Source organism: Aegilops tauschii, chromosome 7, assembly GCF_002575655.3.
Source record: "Aegilops tauschii subsp. strangulata cultivar AL8/78 chromosome 7, Aet v6.0, whole genome shotgun sequence".
Taxonomy (NCBI): Eukaryota; Viridiplantae; Streptophyta; class Magnoliopsida; order Poales; family Poaceae; genus Aegilops; species Aegilops tauschii.
The window spans coordinates 528,947,984-528,964,466 of record NC_053041.3 but is presented as its reverse complement, the minus strand read 5'-3'; the positions used below and the strand labels follow the sequence as shown (position 1 = coordinate 528,964,466).

The following is a 16,483-nucleotide window of genomic DNA, read 5'->3' as shown; positions in this document are numbered from 1 at the left end:
CCTGTCGGGCCGGACCGGCTCGCCGGAACTGGCCCGCCGCAGGACTCGCCCTCTCCCCGCAGCTGGCGTCGGGCCTGCGGGCTCGACCTCCTCCTCCGACGACTCGCCGGTCACGTCTTCAACCAGAGGAGCCTCGGTGCCGGCGCTGCTGGCTCCCTCGGCGGCCGCCGCCCATCGGGCGAGCTCCTCCTCCTCCGCGGCCGTCGCGGCCTTGTCCTCCACACCGCCGGCGCTGCCGGCCTCCTTGGCAAGCTGTGCCTCCCTCGCCCTGGTGGCGATGTAGTCCAGCTCCGCCTGGGTGGTGTCCTGGACAAGCAGCCGCTCGGCGTCGGCGTTGACGTACCCCTCATGCAGGGTGTCGAAGAACTACTGCACCTCGGCGTCCTCCGGCTCCTTCCAGCTCGGGTCGGGGCCATGCGCGTTGCAGTCCGGCATCATGGCAATGATCTTGGACCGACGCGAGTTATTGCACAACGGGACCACCCCCGTCGGCAGCTTGAACAGAGGCCCCTTGTGGACCTTGCCGGCCTTTGCGGCGGCCCTCGCGACCTTGCCGGTCCGCTCGACCTCGCCGTCGCGGCCCACGTCAAGCTGGAAGAGCCGCTGGCAGAAATGGGCGTGCCCCATCACTGTGAAGTTGTGGTCGAGGCCGGGACGAAGCCGCATGATGTCGCCGGGGTTCGTGAAGAGCCAGGCTGGCCTCCCCTTGTTATGCAGCGGAGCAATCCGGCGGCGGATGAAGTTCGCCCCGATCATCTCAAGGGTGAGGTCGGCCTCGGTGAGCCGGAGGATCCTGGTGGTGGCGACCGTGAGCTTCTCGTCGTCAGCATCGACGTCGCTTCAGTCACTTCTGCGGACCGGCGGCGCCCGGCGAACTTCGCAGAACGCCGGCGGGTCTCTCTCCTCGATCCAGCACCACCGGCCCTGCCATTCTTCCCACCTCTCCTTCATGGCGTCCTCCGGATACGCCCCCTTGGATCTTGAGACCCAGGCGATGCAACCGGAGATGGCGCCCCCTGGTTGGATTCGAGGGGAGAAGTGATGGCGGAAGAGCGCCGTGTTGGGGTGCACTCCGGCTAAGCCCTCGCAGAGATGCGCGAAAAAGGCCATGCGCGCCACCGCATTCGGGGTAAAATCCAAAAGGCGGAAGCCGAAGGTATGCATGACGTCGCTGAAGAAATCGGAGAAGGGAGGACAGAGCCCGCAATAAAAATAATCGACAAAGAAGGGGTACCGATTTGGGGCAGCCTCGGCGCAGTCGGCGGGGATGACGCGCGTGGCTGGATGCCCCGAATTCCCCCCCCCCCCCCCCCCCCCGTCCTCACTCCCCACAGGGGCCTGAAGGAGTCCCGAAGCTCGAACACGTCCACTGTCGAAGGAAAGACGGCGGACTGCGTCCGCTGCACCGCCAGCGCACTCTCCGACGGCTCCGGGGCTCCGGCGTCCTTGGCCACTCCCTTGCCCTTGGTGGATTTTGGCGCCATGGCGGCTGGGGAAGGAGAGCAGGACAGAGGCGGCGGAAGCGCAACAGCGGCAAGCAAGAACGAAGCTTGAAGAAGAAGAGGAAGGCAAGCGGAGTTTTCCGAGATTGGGGTTGCGCGAAGGGTAAAAGGAACAGTGCGCCCACGGTTATCCCTTTTTATGGGGAAGCCGCGGGGCGCGCTGCCCATTTACTGCGATGTGACGCATGCGTGCAGAAACCGCCCCACGCATGCCGCCCACGTCACGCACACCCCTCCACGCCGCGCCGCGCGCTAAAAGTCTTACCGCGGTAAAAACCGCCCCGCCTGCCCGCGCAACGTTTTGGGCCTGACCCAACAACGTGTCGCGCTTATGTGTGGCCCAGGCCCGGGGCTCCTGTCGGTGTACAAAAAGAGGGGTGCGTTTTTGTACCCCTATACCTGTGCACGGGCATTCGGAGTCGCGCCTACGGTCACGCTAAGCAGAACAGGGGAGGTGAGCCAAGATAAGACCGAAGCCCAAGACAATTAAAGCAACGCCAAGGCCAAGACCACAAAGAGTAGAGGGACGAAGCAGGTTCCCCCGGCAAGACCCTTGCCGGGACAGCTCGCCCCAAACCAACAGAGTGAGCCACCCTTGAGCCCACGGCCCCCAACGCCGTCATCAACATGGGGCCAGGGCTCGGGAAGGCACCTCTGTGGTGGCATGCAGATCTTTGTGAAGACATATTCAAGATCAGATGAGGATCAGAAGACGACGACCCTCGGCAAGATCCTTGCCGAGGAAGGCCACCAGACCCCCGGCAAGGCCCTTGCCGGGGACGACAGCGCGCCACGGCAAGAGCCTTGCCGGGCCACCCGGCGCCACCCGGCAAGGCCCTCACCAAGGACGCCAGCAGGGCCACCGCCAGGCCGGTCGACGACCAAGTTTCCAGCGTCGTTCACATGCGGCTGCCAGCCCAACCAGCTGGGCAGGCACCCGCGTGGCAACATGCAGCTCCCAGGACAACTCATCGAGCGCCTGCGTGGCGGCATGCAGATCTTCGTGAAGGCTCCGCCACCGCGCCACCTCAGCTGCCTAACTGCCCACATGGCACCACGCACCTCACTGGCCAGGGCGCGTGTCAAGGCGAGGAGGAGCGGCGACGGACGGGACGGGCCTCGCCCCTGGCCCCAATAAAGCAAGGGGACACCTAAGCTACGCATTAAATGCGTCTTGTCCTGTAATACGAGCGATAAGTTCAGAGCACTGTACGCCTTTCCACCTCCTGTGTGTCACTGTGGCAGCCCCTTTCAACTATAAAAGGAGGCACATGGCATACTGGAGAAGGATTCGGCTCTTTCGAACCACGCACTGACCACAGCTAGTTCGAGAGCACAAGAACTCTCAGAAATACACCCACCAAAGTAGGACTAGAATTTTACGCATCCTCGCTGTAAACGATCCTTGTGCTGTCTACTAGCCCTGCTCTCCTCGCAACCCTGCGCCCCGGCAACTGTAGTAGGGATTCTTGTGATCCCATAGGTGTCGTTCCACACCGACAGCCTCAAATTTGTAATTGGAACCAGCATTTAACTTTTTGTAGGGGGTTTTCTGCAAGATATCCCAAAGCACCAACGGATCTCCAATAATTATCCACACCAACACATTTATTTTGTCCATTTTTTTCCTGTGACACTGTTTGAATCGGCGGGGAGCAGAGGAGCAAGACACGGGGGCGACTAGCTCGAAGGCGATGGCGACCGAGCTTGCCGCCGACGAGCCCCCCGCAGTGCACCTCCGCGCGACGGAGGAGGCACTCGCCACGGACACGGCGGAAGAGAGCTGCGCGGCCGGCGAGGCGCGCGGCCTGAACACCGACGACGACCTCCGCACCGCCTACAAGCCACCGTCGTTCGGCTCTGCCCGCGAGGTCTGCGCGGCCGCCCGGATCTGCGGGATCCCCACCGTCCCGGAGTTGTCCGCAGCCGAGGCGCGGCAAAAGCCAGTGAGCAGCACCCCTCTCCTTCCCTCCCTGAACCCTGCTTGTTTTTGTTCGTTCACATTGTCGAAATCTTACTCAAAATTGCGGCCGTCCAACTCGAATTAGTCCTGGCAGTGTGTGTCCTGTTTGTGTTCTAAGCCGGTGGACTAGTTGTGTGGGTAGTACATAGACGAGTGGAATGACAGGAGGCGACTAGCTATGTTTTGAATTTGCACATGAATTGTTTTCAGTTTAAGATGTGCAGTCTGTATCCACATAGGTCCAGCCTCCAGGCATAAACTCGAGAAGCCATCAACTACACTAGCTGAACTGGACTGATGCTTTTTTTGCCTGATGTGATTCTGGAGTTTATGCAATTTGAGCAGGTGTTTAGTCTGACCTATTGAACTGGCAAAAGCCAGTGAGCAGCACACCTCCCTCCCCCTCTCTGAACCCTGCTTCATTTTGTTGGTTCACATCGTGGGAATCACTCAAAATTGTGTCCGTCGAACTCGAATTCGTCCTGGCGGTGTGCATCCTGTTGTTTTGTAAGCCGGTGGAATAGTTGTGGGGTAGCACACAGGCGAGTGGGAGGTCTGTGTATGTATGTATGTACCCATGTATGTAATGTACGTATGATGTGCTCTCCTGTGTCCTTAAAGGCTCCAGCACTAGAATTCAATATGAACTGTAGGAAAAATCAATGCTCAACTCCAGGTTTAGTATTTGCATTACTGGAGTGGAAGAGATGCATATAATACTGAAAGCACTAGAATGCAATTCTGCACTAGAATGGAATACTGTTTTACTTACATGGAGTGGAAGAGATGGCTGGTTTTGATGTTATTTTATTGACTGAATACAGATTTGTTCTGTTATTTTTTTAGACTTCAGACATGAAGTAGTGGCACGCCTCCTCTGACATAGTTTGTTATACTTCTTATTAGTATTATTCAGTATTTCTATTTTTCCCAAGTGGAAGGTGTCAAGTTATATGCTTATGGCTTTGCAATTATTTTGGCTTTTTAGCAATTTCAGAGTAAAGAGCCCTCTGAGCCAACAGGGGGGTTGTTTGCAACACCTAACAAACGAATGGCAGTACGCATATATGTTGATTTTTGGGTTTGTTGTTTTCTTTGAAGTGAGCAACAAACAAATCATATAGTGTGTTTTCAAAGCTAGCTTTCTAAAGTGATTACTTTAGCCTAGCTTGTGGTTGTTGTTTCTTATCCAAACATTTTTGTGCTAGGGGGTGGGGGTGGGGATGGGAGGGGTGTTTAGTCGACGAATAATGATGTTATGCAGGTTGTTGAGTATTTAAATTTTCAGAGCTGACTCTGCAATTTAAGTCACTGTAAATTGATTTTGTAAGTTTTTCAGAGTTGACTCTGTAAATCAAGCCAGCAAACTATTATCTGCCCGTCAAACAAATCCCAGTCCTTTTTTGTGTCTAACATCATTGTTCTTGCCCGATAAACTAATATTTTCAGAGCATACATCATGTGTTTTTCAGTTTTTCTAATTTGTTCAGAGAGCATGCATTTTATATTCAGAGAGTGTGACTCACCAGTTAGTATTCAGAGAGGATCATGTTTTTTTATTTTTTATTTCCTCAAGCTATTTATGTCTAATGCTTTTGCCTGCCCAACTATAAGTGCACCATCAGTGCAGCATATATTACCAGTAGACTTTATATGCGTTCCACCCACTCTGTTTTGTCTGCGCGCAAGTGAATAACATTGATGTCAAAATGTATACCTGAATAGAGACCAGTAACTCTACAGAATCATTTTCAGCCAGCTGACAAACGAGGAGGATCAGTCAATGTTCAGATAGATTGAAACATGATTTTCAGTAATTTTCAGTAATCTGTTTTTTTATCAGAGAGTTGACCATCAGTCAATGTTCAGAGTTTTTCAACTCATGAGTAAATGCTTAGAGAGGATGACTTGATCTTTTTTTTCCTTTCCTAGTAGTAGTCTCAGCTTTGTAAATAGTCAATGTTCTGGTCTAATTAGTACTGTAGTTTTTCTCAATGTACACCATAACTTTTTTTTAACTCAGTTTTTTTTGTGTTTTTTTAAAACAGGAGCTTTTAAACAAAGATACAATTCCTGAGCCTTTGGAGTCAAACAACAACAGTCAAAATGATGGTTCAGGGGATGATAGCATGGATGAACAAGAGGAGCAAAGTATAGTTGATATGACAGAATCAGATGCATCAGACGGCATGCTGATCGATGGCCTGAGAACATTTGTAATGTGTTTTGAACTAGAAGAAGCTACTGTTTTTTGTTTTCTTGTGTTGTTTTTCATAAGTTCAATTCTCTGACAGAAACTTTCCTTTATTTCTACAGTTACAGAAAAGACAAGAGAGGAAGCAGGAGAGGAGTGCTTTGAAAGAGAAAAGGAAGAAGGTAACTTTGTGCTTTTCATAGTTTTTTCATTGTTAACATTTCTGAGCCAAAACCACAAATCTTATTCTAGAGAATAATGCTCCTCAGCCATTTTAATGCTTTGCTATTTGTTTCATTTTCAGAGGACAAGGCCAGAGAAAGGATAAGCCAAAGGGCACATGAACAAAGGAAGAGCAACTGCATACAGCAGGTTTAGCATTGGATATTTCGCGAAGATTGTTGATGTTGTGTGCAAAAGCAATCATAGGATGGAGGTTGTGAAGAACGGCGGTTTTGGATACTTGCTCGAGCTAGAAGATTGTTATGTTCCAAGGCCTTTTGCTCAATGGGTCGCGGACAACATATCCACAAAAGAGGAAGCAATTGTACTTGGTGGCAAATCAATCCCTCTCAACCCTGAAGCCGTATCATTAGTTCTTGGTATACCACAGGAAGAACAAAGATCACAGTGCTCGACGAGGAGTCCGGGAAAGCGGAGTTTCTATCACTGTTTGGGCTAACAGATCTTCCATCAATAAGTTTCTTCGGAAATAAGCTTATGAAGGAAGAGCTGCCTGATGACGTTTATCTTCGCTGCTTCTTGACTGTCACACTAGCAACCTTCATGTGTCCCACACCTAACACAAAGCCAAGCACCAAATATTTGGGAGCACTTGTTGATGTGTCAAAGTATAAAGATCTTGATTGGTGCTCTTTTGTCCATACATGGAATATCTCTTGTGTCAAGAAATATCAAACAGACAAGCTGAAGGAGAAACGGATAACAACACTTTGGGAGGCTGCATATATCAGCTAGCAGTATGCTCCTTCTTTTTGTTTATATGTAACTTTTTTTGTTAACTTATTTTTTATTTGTTTAGGAGCACTGTGTTCTCATCAAACATACTGAAGGTTTTTCATTTGTATTTTGTTGTTTATTTGCAGGTTCGGTGTCTAGATTTCAACAATTTTGGATCAATAACAATCCCTCCAGCACTGCCTAGGATTTGCTTCTGGAAAGGACAAACCATTAAACATTTCAGTGATATGCTCCTCGGGAAAGATGGACTCTATGGAGCTCTCCAAGTAAATATCATACTCTGTTTTTAATTTCCCTCTTTTCTTTTAATGTGTACCTTTTGTTTGTTCACATCTACTCCTATTATGTTTGTTTGTTTACTCTTTTACTTTTTTTGGCAGATCAAAGATGAGGCAGAAACTTGCTATGCACAAACTGATGGTGCATGCGCAAGCACCTCCAAGAACTCAAACATCAGAAAAGCTATACATAGGGTCTTAGGCAACTCTTTTTCAGAGAAGGTAAAATGTATCAGACTTGATGCAGACAACAACTTCAACACCTAATTTTAGCTATCTTGGTTTCCCCTTTCTTTTTTTATATATTTTTTGACTTACTTGTGGAATCTTTTCTGCTTGTCAGATCAAAGAAGATATATTCCTCAATTTTCAGGAGCGCGTAAAAGATCAAAACCTGTCCACATGTCTGATAGCAAAACAAGTGTTGCTAGACACTTTGAACATTGTTTCTTCTTCTTTCAATGGCTCTCAACATACAGAGAAGTTAGAGTCCTCCGACAATTTGTACATGCCAACTGACGAAGATACTGGGTCTGGAAGTACTATTAGAGTTGATTCCAATGGGATTGAGATAAACAGTGGTGTGTTTTTGAATCATTTTTTTCATTCTTTTTCTTCTAATTCTTTGTTTGTTTTTTAATTTATATGACAACCCCCCCTATATTGTTGACAGATGGAAGAGGCAGGAAGAAGAGAATGAAGACTAGTACACAGCAGTCAGAAACTTCAACAACTAAGGACAATCTATTGGAAGTTAAAATAAAGGTATTTTTCTCCTTTTTGTAATTAATTCTTTTTTCAAAACCCATGTTTTTTGCGTGTGCAATATTCAGCACATTTTTTCTGCGATATTCTGAATTTTTCTCTCAATAATTTTCATAGGGAAGCAGACTTGAAGCAGCTGTGGAAGAAGGGGAAGCTGAAATGCAATCACTACCGGGCAATGGTCACACGAAAGAGCTCGAAAAAGAAGCTGTAATGGTTATTGTTTTTTTAAAACCCCTTATAGTCACATCTTCTTTTAAAAGAAATTTTCCCTTACCATGCATCTTTTTCCTACCAACTAACCTGCGAGGGAGTGAATTGTGGAATTGTTAAAGAATGTAGATATATATGAACACCAAATGTTAAAGCATTCTATTGCACCAAGAATTCTACAAATATCTCTGACAACCATGCTTTTTTGGACATGTTTGTGGGTTAGGAACAAACCATGCAGAATAGCAACATCGCAACACAGCAACCAGAGATGAATATGCTTGATGCAGATACCAATATTCCCAAGTGCAATGCTAGTGATTGTTCGACTCAAAAAGAAGCACCAGAAAAGAGCACTAGCCTGAACTACATGTTGTTATCAGCTAGATTGGCAAGAGCACTCGAAACGACAGAACAAGATATGAGCTCAAAGGATGAAGCCAGCACGCATGTACCACCAACTTTCTCAGGTTTCCAACATAACGCTGTTAACAGTAATCAATCTGAGGTACACCCTCCAAGGAATTTCTTTGAGCTTCACTTAGCGCCATCATTTTTTTGATAGTTTGTTTGATTTGTGTTTTTTTGTTTTACATGTAACTCAACCTTTTTCTTCTTCTTTTTAAAACTCAACATTGCACCGAAAGCAAGACAATGTATCAAGCAAACGAAGCAGCAGCAATTGAGTGTGTGGAATTAAATACCACTGCCTCCCCACAAGACAACAATAACCAAGGTTTTTTCCAACAAAAAACTTTCAGACCCATGTCTTCAAACGAGCTAACTCCTAGAAACACTTTCTTTTACTGAAGATTTGCAGTTTCTTTTTAATTTTTATTGTTCATGCCTATTTTTCTTTTTGTGCCAGATCATTTTCGTTTCAATGAAGTCAGAGAGCAGGGGAAACATGCAGGACTTGATATTGATATCAACATACCACTATCAAATAGTACTTCCAACAACTCTTCTCTTTTTCATTCAATACACATAGCAATCATTTTTCTTCATGTTACCGGTAACAACCGATTTTTGTCAGTTGTTTTAACTTTTTCCTTTTTTTTTTCTTTTTTCATATGTGAAGGCGGTATAGATGACAAGCAGAAACATGTGGAAGATTTCCAACACACTCTGCATCCATTGGACATTGCAAGACAAAAGTATTTCTTTTTCTTTTTGACTTCACCTTTTTGGCTACAAAATTCACCCACTCAATTTTTTATTCATTTCAGGAAGCTAAGAAAAAATATAAATGGAATACAAGTAAGGACATAATCAAAGGATTTAGCTCACAGGTGCTATCTCTTTTTATCAAATGTACTAGTGTCTGAAAAACCCTCTTACCATCTGCACAAGCCCATCTCTAAGTGTTTTCTTTTTGTTTCTCTTTTTATTCCCTGTCTTTTCTAGCATGAGCAAACAACGCTGGGTGATTCATCCATACATTGTGTGCAGAAAGAGCATGCGACAACAGAAATGTGCAAGTACAGAAACTTTCTTCCCGGGTTCGAAGAAATAGACGGCATTATTGACTTGGTATGTTTTTTCCTGACTTTTCTTCCCTTTCTTTTTCTCGTTGCTACCTTTCGTTTATAAGCAAATTCCTTTTAGATACCAACAGCACACTCACCCTTTTTTTGTGATTGATTTTAAAATGCCACACTTTTTTTTCAGACATCTCCTGCCGCACACACACCAAAGACACGGGACAATACAAAAACGTGTTATTACCCAATGAGAACACGGAACTATGAGAATGATGTAAGCTCATCACAAAAGAACAAGAAGGTATAAATCCAATTGCCTTCAACCTTTTTCCTTTTTTTACATTACTATATTTGCTTCTGTGATGTTTAATTTTTGGGGCATTTAAATGTTTTTTTGTGTTTGTGGTGCTCTATAGTTTTTTTGTTACTTTTTTGGTTAGTTACTGAACACATCCCTTTCAACATTTTGTCCCAATTTGCAGAGTTACTTGACAACACCATTTATTGGCAAGAGGCTTTTTACAGACGAGGTCATCGAAGAAGATGACCAAGATGGGACCAAAGATCAACCAATCCCTGTCATCGATGAGTTGCAAGTAAATCTGTGTTTCCCTCTTTTTGTGTACCAATAACTTTCTTTTATCTTTTATTAATACAACACAAGCTAATCATTATTTTTTATGTTCTGCTGTTTTTTGTATGTTTTGTAGTTATCTCCGGACGTTCAAATTCTGGGGGGGGGGGGGGGGGGGGGGTATTCAATGGTTCATGCTCTAATATGGTAAACACAGCAGACAATCTATACAACAACAACCTTACATTAGGCAGTTACTCAAGTGGCAAGGAAAATCTGCCTCCCAAAAGGCTTGTACGCCCAAGCAAGTATCAATGCTCACCTTTCGATAACGATCTGAGAGGCCCTCTCACGCCACTTGAGAAGCAGCTACACAGCAACATTGTGGTACTAAGCAAAATTGAACCTGATAGAAGGGCGGTGTTGGTCGATAAAACCAGTCTATCCCTTGGACAACTCGGCAATTCATTCGACACCAACGGACATGTGGAAGCTTATGTTTTCAATGTTTTCAATATCTATTAAAAACAACATGAAACATGATGGCGAGTCACCCTTTCACATGGAGGTAAAAGATTTGATGGTAAGAGCAATGTTTTTGGAGACTGTTATTGTTAGTTGTCCTTTCTCTTGATTTTGGTACTGCAACAAATTAGCCATTTACGTGTTCCATTCTTCAACTTTTCATAGATAAACAATTTTATCAAAACATGGGAAGAGTCGAGACTCGGGAGAATGGGGTTCAGAAATTTTGGTATAGAATACCCAAACATGCCTAAGCAAATTGGAAGGTAGATTTCTGCCTTTTTTTGTGGGAAACACAAAAACACATCCAGAGATGCTTGTTTTTCATTTTCTTTTCTGTGATCAATGTATGTTCATGTTGTTTTTAATCATTTCTTTCTGCATAAAACACAGAGATGCTTGCGGGATTTTTGTGCTCAAGTGGATGCAAACTTTTGCTTCGCGGAATCCTCTCCAGCCCCAATTCAGGATGAAGGACGTGGCAGATGCAAGGGTCAGATTTGCTGTTGATATCCTCTTCAGCAATCATAACACTGATGATGAAGCCAAAAGACTTGTCAAGTACTTTCGTTAATAAATTGGTATTTTACAGCAACAAATTTATTCCCCTTTCTTCACATACAGAGGAAAGACAATAAGCTAACATACAAACTCTCTCAGGGAGTTGAGGACAGCATTGATCTACAAGGGGGGGGGGGGGGGGGGGGGGCAAAGAGAATGAAGAAGTAAAGAAATACTCTAGATTTTTTAGATGTTTTCTCTTTTTTTTGTACATGTTTTTTGTGTTCGCTCGATGAGTAATTTGGGAAAATCAACGGATATACCAGAGTAATGCAAAGAATTTTTTGTTCGGATGAAAAACATTTTTACAGTGAAGGGTAATGGAAAGTATTTGTTTGTCTTATGTGCCAATGCTTTTCTTATTCGAACCTTCTTTTCTTTTTCTATTTTTTAAAGAATATATTGCATCATTTTTTTGGTGAAACTACTACGTAAAGACAAAAAGAAAAGGAGAAGCAAATGCAGGTAAAACCTCATTTTTAATTTTTCTGCTCACTGGAATTCAATCAACAATGATTTTTTTTTTGCCATTTATCATTCAACAAATTTCTAACCTTTTCTTTTTCTTTTCTGCTATGTCTCTTCTCCTTATTCACTAGACAGGGGATTTTGTCAAACATGTCTACAGGAGAGGGGGGTGGGGGAAGAAAGTGCAATGCAAATGAAATTATGAAACACCTCGAGCAATATAGAAGAAATAATATGTGCAAAGTATTATATCCAGGTACAAACATTACCAACCAAAGTTTTATTTTTCTCTCGCATTTCTTACAATGAAGTATTTTTCTCCCGCTTTGGGTACATCTTTGTTTTTTTCAAGGTTTCCCGCCCTGCCTAGGTGTTACATGTCTTCTTTTCGATTCACTTTCTTCAAAAATCTTCTGCCTGAACTACAACACCCCTTCAACCTGTGTGGCAGGCGCCTTCCTTCGTTGATGCTTAGCTCCATTCTGTTTGCTAGTTGATGAATCAGAAGGACCTGTTTTTTTTCTTTTTGGTTAGTGACTAGTTTGATATTTTCTTCACATATGGACTTATTTATTTTTAATGACAAAAAAAGCAAATGATAGGAAACAAATAAATACCTGTAGGTTTTTTAGTTGCTGGTTTCTTCTTCTCAAACTCAGACTTATCAATATGCAGGTTGTGACAAGTAGTAATATTATGGTCTTGGCTCCTGCAGTGGCTGCATTTACTTTGTTTCTTTGCGAGGAACTTCTCCCTAGCTGTTAGATAACGACTTTTTGGTCGACCTTTAGATACAACAACATCTGGGTCTTATAGGTTGTCATAGCCATCAGGGTGGGGTACTTGCATTTGTATTGGAGGTTCTTTTTCCACAACAACTCCTCTTGCCTGAAGCTCCCTCAACTCATCTGCCTTGGTCATCTCATCAAGCCCGGCAAATATTCTCTCACTTTCGTTCACAACATACAAGTACTTTTGATTCGTTCTTGCCCCATCGGAAGCCATCTCATTGAGAATTGTTGATAGCTGTGAATATCTCAAATGTCTGCTTGCCTCAGTCAGTTCCATGGGAACATTGAACTGCTTGTCTCTTACATATTTTCTGTCTTTTGGTTTCCATCTCTGAATATAATACTTGTCTGGTAGGACGGCCATGTTCAGGTTGACAAGCACACGCAGTATGTGTGCACACACAATGCCATCCTTTTGAAACTTCCCACAGATGCAAGCAAATTCTTCTTGCTTCAGGTTTGCTAGTACAAGGTAACGTCGTGTCCTGAAAACCTTTTCCGCAAGCATGCTCGACTTGTAAACCTCAAACCTTGATCCATTCTCAACAACATCCACGTGCAGTTGGGCAGCAAACTTCATTTGTTTTTTAAACCGGTAAAAAATCTGTCGGTTGTACATTCGTGATGCCTGAATCTCAAGCTCATTGTGCACCCAGAATGTTGGTTTCGTTGTCCTTGTCAACGAGTCTTGCTCCCTCTCCATGTCTTGTATGCGTTCAGATATCTTCTCATATTCTGTCATGAAACTAATCACATTGTCGGTCGACGCTACATTGTCCTTGAATATGGCATTCATGCCTTCGCTCCTTGATGTTGAGTGTAAGAGTGGGAGAAAATCTGTCTTGAAGTAGACAGGTGCCCACCTTCTCCTCTCTTTCCACATAATCTTGAAATAGTTAACAACACCAATGTCATACTTCTGCACCATCTCTTGCCACAACCTTTCAAACTCTGCAACTGTGAGGGAGTTGTGCACAATGTCTATGAAATCAGCATGGAGATCACCTTTTGTGACAAAAGTCCTGCAACATTTCTCTTCAGCTTTTTTCTTCACATGAAACAGACAGTTTCTGTGCTTGGAGAGGTTGAACACCTCAGGGACAGCCTCCTTCATGGACGTGTCTTGGTCCGTGATAACGGTCCTTGGCTGCTTCCCGCCCATACACTCTAGGAATGTCTGAAAGAGCCAAATGAACGTGTTGATCGTCTCATCCTGAATGATAGCACATGCAAACAAGAAGTTCTGTCCATGCCCGGACACACCAACAAATGGGGCAAATGGCAGGTTGTATTTGTTGGTTTTGTAGGTTGTGTCGAAACATAGGCTGTCTCCATACAGATCATACATTTTCCTTGAGTAGCCATCAGCCCAGAAAATGAACAGCACTTTGCTTGGTTTTTGCGGATGAACCTTAAACTTGTAGTAGTATCTTGGATCTTCTGCTTGCTTGTTCCTGAAGTAGTCCAGCAGCTGCATCATATCGTTGCCATCATTCTCTTTCCTGATCGATGCCCTCACATTCGTCACATATTTCTTCGTGTATGGAAGCGGGCCATGCCTTAAAAATGATAGTATGTCCATTATTTTTCTTGTTGGCAGTTTTGCTGAGTTCAATGTTCTCAGTAACAACTTTTCTTCATCCGTCATTTGCTTATGCGATCTCAAAAACTTTAATTCATCCGGTGGACTCAACTTGTGGTTGTGCTCGAGGTTGATATCTGTGATAAACCATCTGCCATTTTTTTGCTGACTACCAGTTTAGCTTGACACCCTGTGACATCAATGACATTCCTTTTTCTCTTCCTTGTCTCTGGTGCTAGCTTTCCAGTTCGCTCTTGCCACTTCTCCTTCCTTTGTTTCCTCCTAGCCTCCTTTTGTTCCTCATCAAGCACCTTCCCAGACCTGTTGCATCTGAAAATACATCGGGACTCGCCACCCCCTGTGCTAGTTTGGCCACAGTAGTTTGATGCTTTTCGCACAGCAAATCCACACAAGCAAGAATAGCTCTTGTAGAATGCTTGTGCTGCTTTCGATGTTTCGAAGTCCATACCCATCTGCGGGACATGGCGGCTGCGAACCTCTTGGCTACAAGTTTGAGCAGCGAGAACCGAATCATTCTCGAGGAAATTGTCAGTGTCATCTGGTGAGAATTGGTTAACGTCATCGTCCACAGCTTCGTTATCACCATGTTCATCGCCATGTCCAGCAACTACCCGATTAGCATCTTCTTCAGCAACAACTAGCACATTGTTAAATGCACTTGGATCGGTGTCTGAATCTTCACTGCATGTATCGTCTTCATTTTGATCAGGACAAATTCCTAGAGCCTGCAAGAGCTCTGCCCCAGGAGCTGGGACGCCATCATCCCATGTGACAGTTTGCAATGCTAAATCAGCCTCCTGGAAATCTGTCTGGTTGTTGTTCCAATTGCTAGGATCATCTTGTTCAATGTAGTTGCTTGATTCTGGATTGTCCATGTCAACTAGCTCGCTCAACCTTGTGTTCCGTCCATTTACCATAAATGTCTCATTCTGCATTTTTTGTTGAGAAAAAACATGTATAAGACTTCTCTCTCTTATTCAACATATATGTGTCTGTGCATGTTTTTCATGTTTTTATAAAATTCAGTTTGCGATCGTACCTCAGCCCCAACAGGATAGTACTCTGTGTGTGGTGAACCAAATAGAGGATCCTGCAAAATAAAAAACAAAGTTCAAGCCAAATATCCTCAAACCAACCATGATACTCTTTTTTTATGAATAACAGAGCAGTTCAAACCTCTGATTCAGCCGCAAGCAACATTTGTGTGTATGACATGTTCATGCCAAAGCCTGGACTCAACACTAATGCCTGCATATTATTTGTTTTGCCCAGTTAAATTTTTCATGCACATACAGTTTTTATATCAATTTGGATACTCACAAGATACTCACATTTTCTTTATGTTTGACAACTGGGGTAGCATGTTGTCCAGTCACCGGAACGGAATTGTTACTCACAACAGCAAGAGGATGTGTCGATGTTCCAAACTGATGGACCGGATAGGCCAACGAGTAAGGCGGGATCATCTGTAGAAAATTAACCCCATCGCCTTGCATTTGAGAAATCCTTGGGTCAAACCACATTTCCGGGTACTGGGAGCGCACTGGCTGCAATCAAAACATACAAGTAAGCTTTAAACTTCATTTTTTTTGCTTTCTGTCCTGAATCAAATTTTTTTAGAAGCACAATCGTAGCTGAGTACCAATGTAGTCCCCTGCATAGGACACTTCATTTGCTGCAAAAATTCAATGTTCGAATGAATCAAAACATTTTTTGCTCCAATAGATGATTCACAAACCTGATGCTTTATGATTTTTTTGCATGTGTAGACTGAAAGTTTGTAGGTGTCTGTAGGTGTCATGAGTTTTCTGTATGATCAATACCGAAAGTTGAAACCACAATATACTTTTGATTTTCTTCTCAATTTTTTCTGTCAACATGAAAACTACAACGGTGGGATTTTAGTTATTCAAGGAATTCGAGCAGAGTTGGCACTTGTTAATTGGCACACACACCAAATTTTGTCAGCACGCATTCTTTCTTCAAATCAACTTCCTCCCTACATCAAACATTCTCACACTACAAACACACTGACTTGAACTTGTTTCTTGATTCACAGAAATCCTTGTTTCTTGATTTGGCACACTACAAACACACATTTGGCACACACCAAATTTTGACTGAATGTCATACACATGCTCTGCTCTTTTTGTCACCCATGTTTCTTGATTCAAAGAACAACACAACAGATTTTCAACTGTTTTTTTTTTGACAGCCAACTCATGATATGTTGTTTTTACTACAGACTAGCCTCTGTTTTGTTTCTCCAATCAACAGATGGAAAAGAGAGAGGCTACAAGGATATACAACAGCACCTGCTTGTTTGTTGTCTGGAGTAGAATTTCAGATCTAGCATTCAGACAAGTATCCACAAGGTTGAACAAGGAGGGGGGGACTACGAACTCACCCTGGTAAGAGCCTTCCATGCCCGTCATGATTACTTCTGGAATTTTTGCCTTCTTCCTCTGCTTTTTCTCCTACTTTCTTCAGTCTTGTTCATCCATGGCGGCTGTGGGGGAAGGGGAGGAGGGGTGGGGGAATAGATGGGATGGATTAGCTAGTGATCTGCGGGGTGGAGGAC

General features: G+C 44.2%; 3 protein-coding genes across 18 annotated transcripts; 2 read left to right on the top strand and 1 right to left on the bottom strand.

Moving 5' to 3' along the window:
• Positions 1-3,103: 3,103 nt before the first annotated feature.
• On the top strand, positions 3,104-6,249 carry LOC109760992 (uncharacterized). Its single transcript, XM_020319794.4, has 4 exons — positions 3,104-3,448; positions 5,514-5,681; positions 5,782-5,841; positions 5,964-6,249. Exons 1-4 carry the CDS (start codon positions 3,197-3,199, stop codon positions 5,985-5,987), a joined length of 504 nt encoding a protein of 167 aa, XP_020175383.1. The 5' UTR covers positions 3,104-3,196; the 3' UTR covers positions 5,988-6,249.
• Positions 6,250-6,355: 106 nt separating this feature from the next.
• On the top strand, positions 6,356-11,383 carry LOC109760990 (uncharacterized). 13 transcript variants are annotated; one of them, XM_073505004.1, is made up of 18 exons: positions 6,356-6,639; positions 6,766-6,906; positions 7,021-7,140; positions 7,262-7,499; positions 7,592-7,683; positions 7,801-7,893; positions 8,123-8,404; positions 8,544-8,632; positions 8,765-8,845; positions 8,978-9,053; positions 9,126-9,188; positions 9,304-9,429; positions 9,568-9,681; positions 9,863-9,976; positions 10,091-10,537; positions 10,645-10,745; positions 10,873-11,060; positions 11,140-11,383. In XM_073505004.1, exons 1-8 carry the CDS (start codon positions 6,547-6,549, stop codon positions 8,580-8,582), a joined length of 1,098 nt encoding a protein of 365 aa, XP_073361105.1. In that variant the 5' UTR covers positions 6,356-6,546; the 3' UTR covers positions 8,583-8,632; positions 8,765-8,845; positions 8,978-9,053; positions 9,126-9,188; positions 9,304-9,429; positions 9,568-9,681; positions 9,863-9,976; positions 10,091-10,537; positions 10,645-10,745; positions 10,873-11,060; positions 11,140-11,383. The 13 variants fall into 13 exon arrangements, with proteins under 13 accessions (XP_073361105.1, XP_045086799.1, XP_045086798.1 ...); XM_045230864.2 differs by having other exon boundaries at positions 7,801-7,899; positions 9,349-9,429; XM_045230863.2 differs by having other exon boundaries at positions 7,801-7,899.
• A 300-nt stretch (positions 11,384-11,683) lies between these two features.
• On the bottom strand, positions 11,684-16,483 carry LOC109760988 (protein FAR1-RELATED SEQUENCE 5). Of its 4 annotated transcripts, none has more exons than XR_012189538.1 (6): positions 16,310-16,483; positions 15,234-15,449; positions 15,079-15,150; positions 14,942-14,992; positions 12,126-14,831; positions 11,684-12,019 (listed from the first exon to the last, which is right to left on the bottom strand). XR_012189538.1 is itself a non-coding variant. In XM_073505001.1 (5 exons), exons 2-5 carry the CDS (start codon positions 15,423-15,425, stop codon positions 13,989-13,991), a joined length of 1,158 nt encoding a protein of 385 aa, XP_073361102.1. In that variant the 5' UTR covers positions 15,426-15,449; positions 16,310-16,483; the 3' UTR covers positions 11,684-13,988. The 4 variants fall into 4 exon arrangements, 2 of the variants coding, with proteins under 2 accessions (XP_073361102.1, XP_020175361.1); XR_012189537.1 differs by having other exon boundaries at positions 16,310-16,478; XM_073505001.1 differs by having other exon boundaries at positions 11,684-14,831.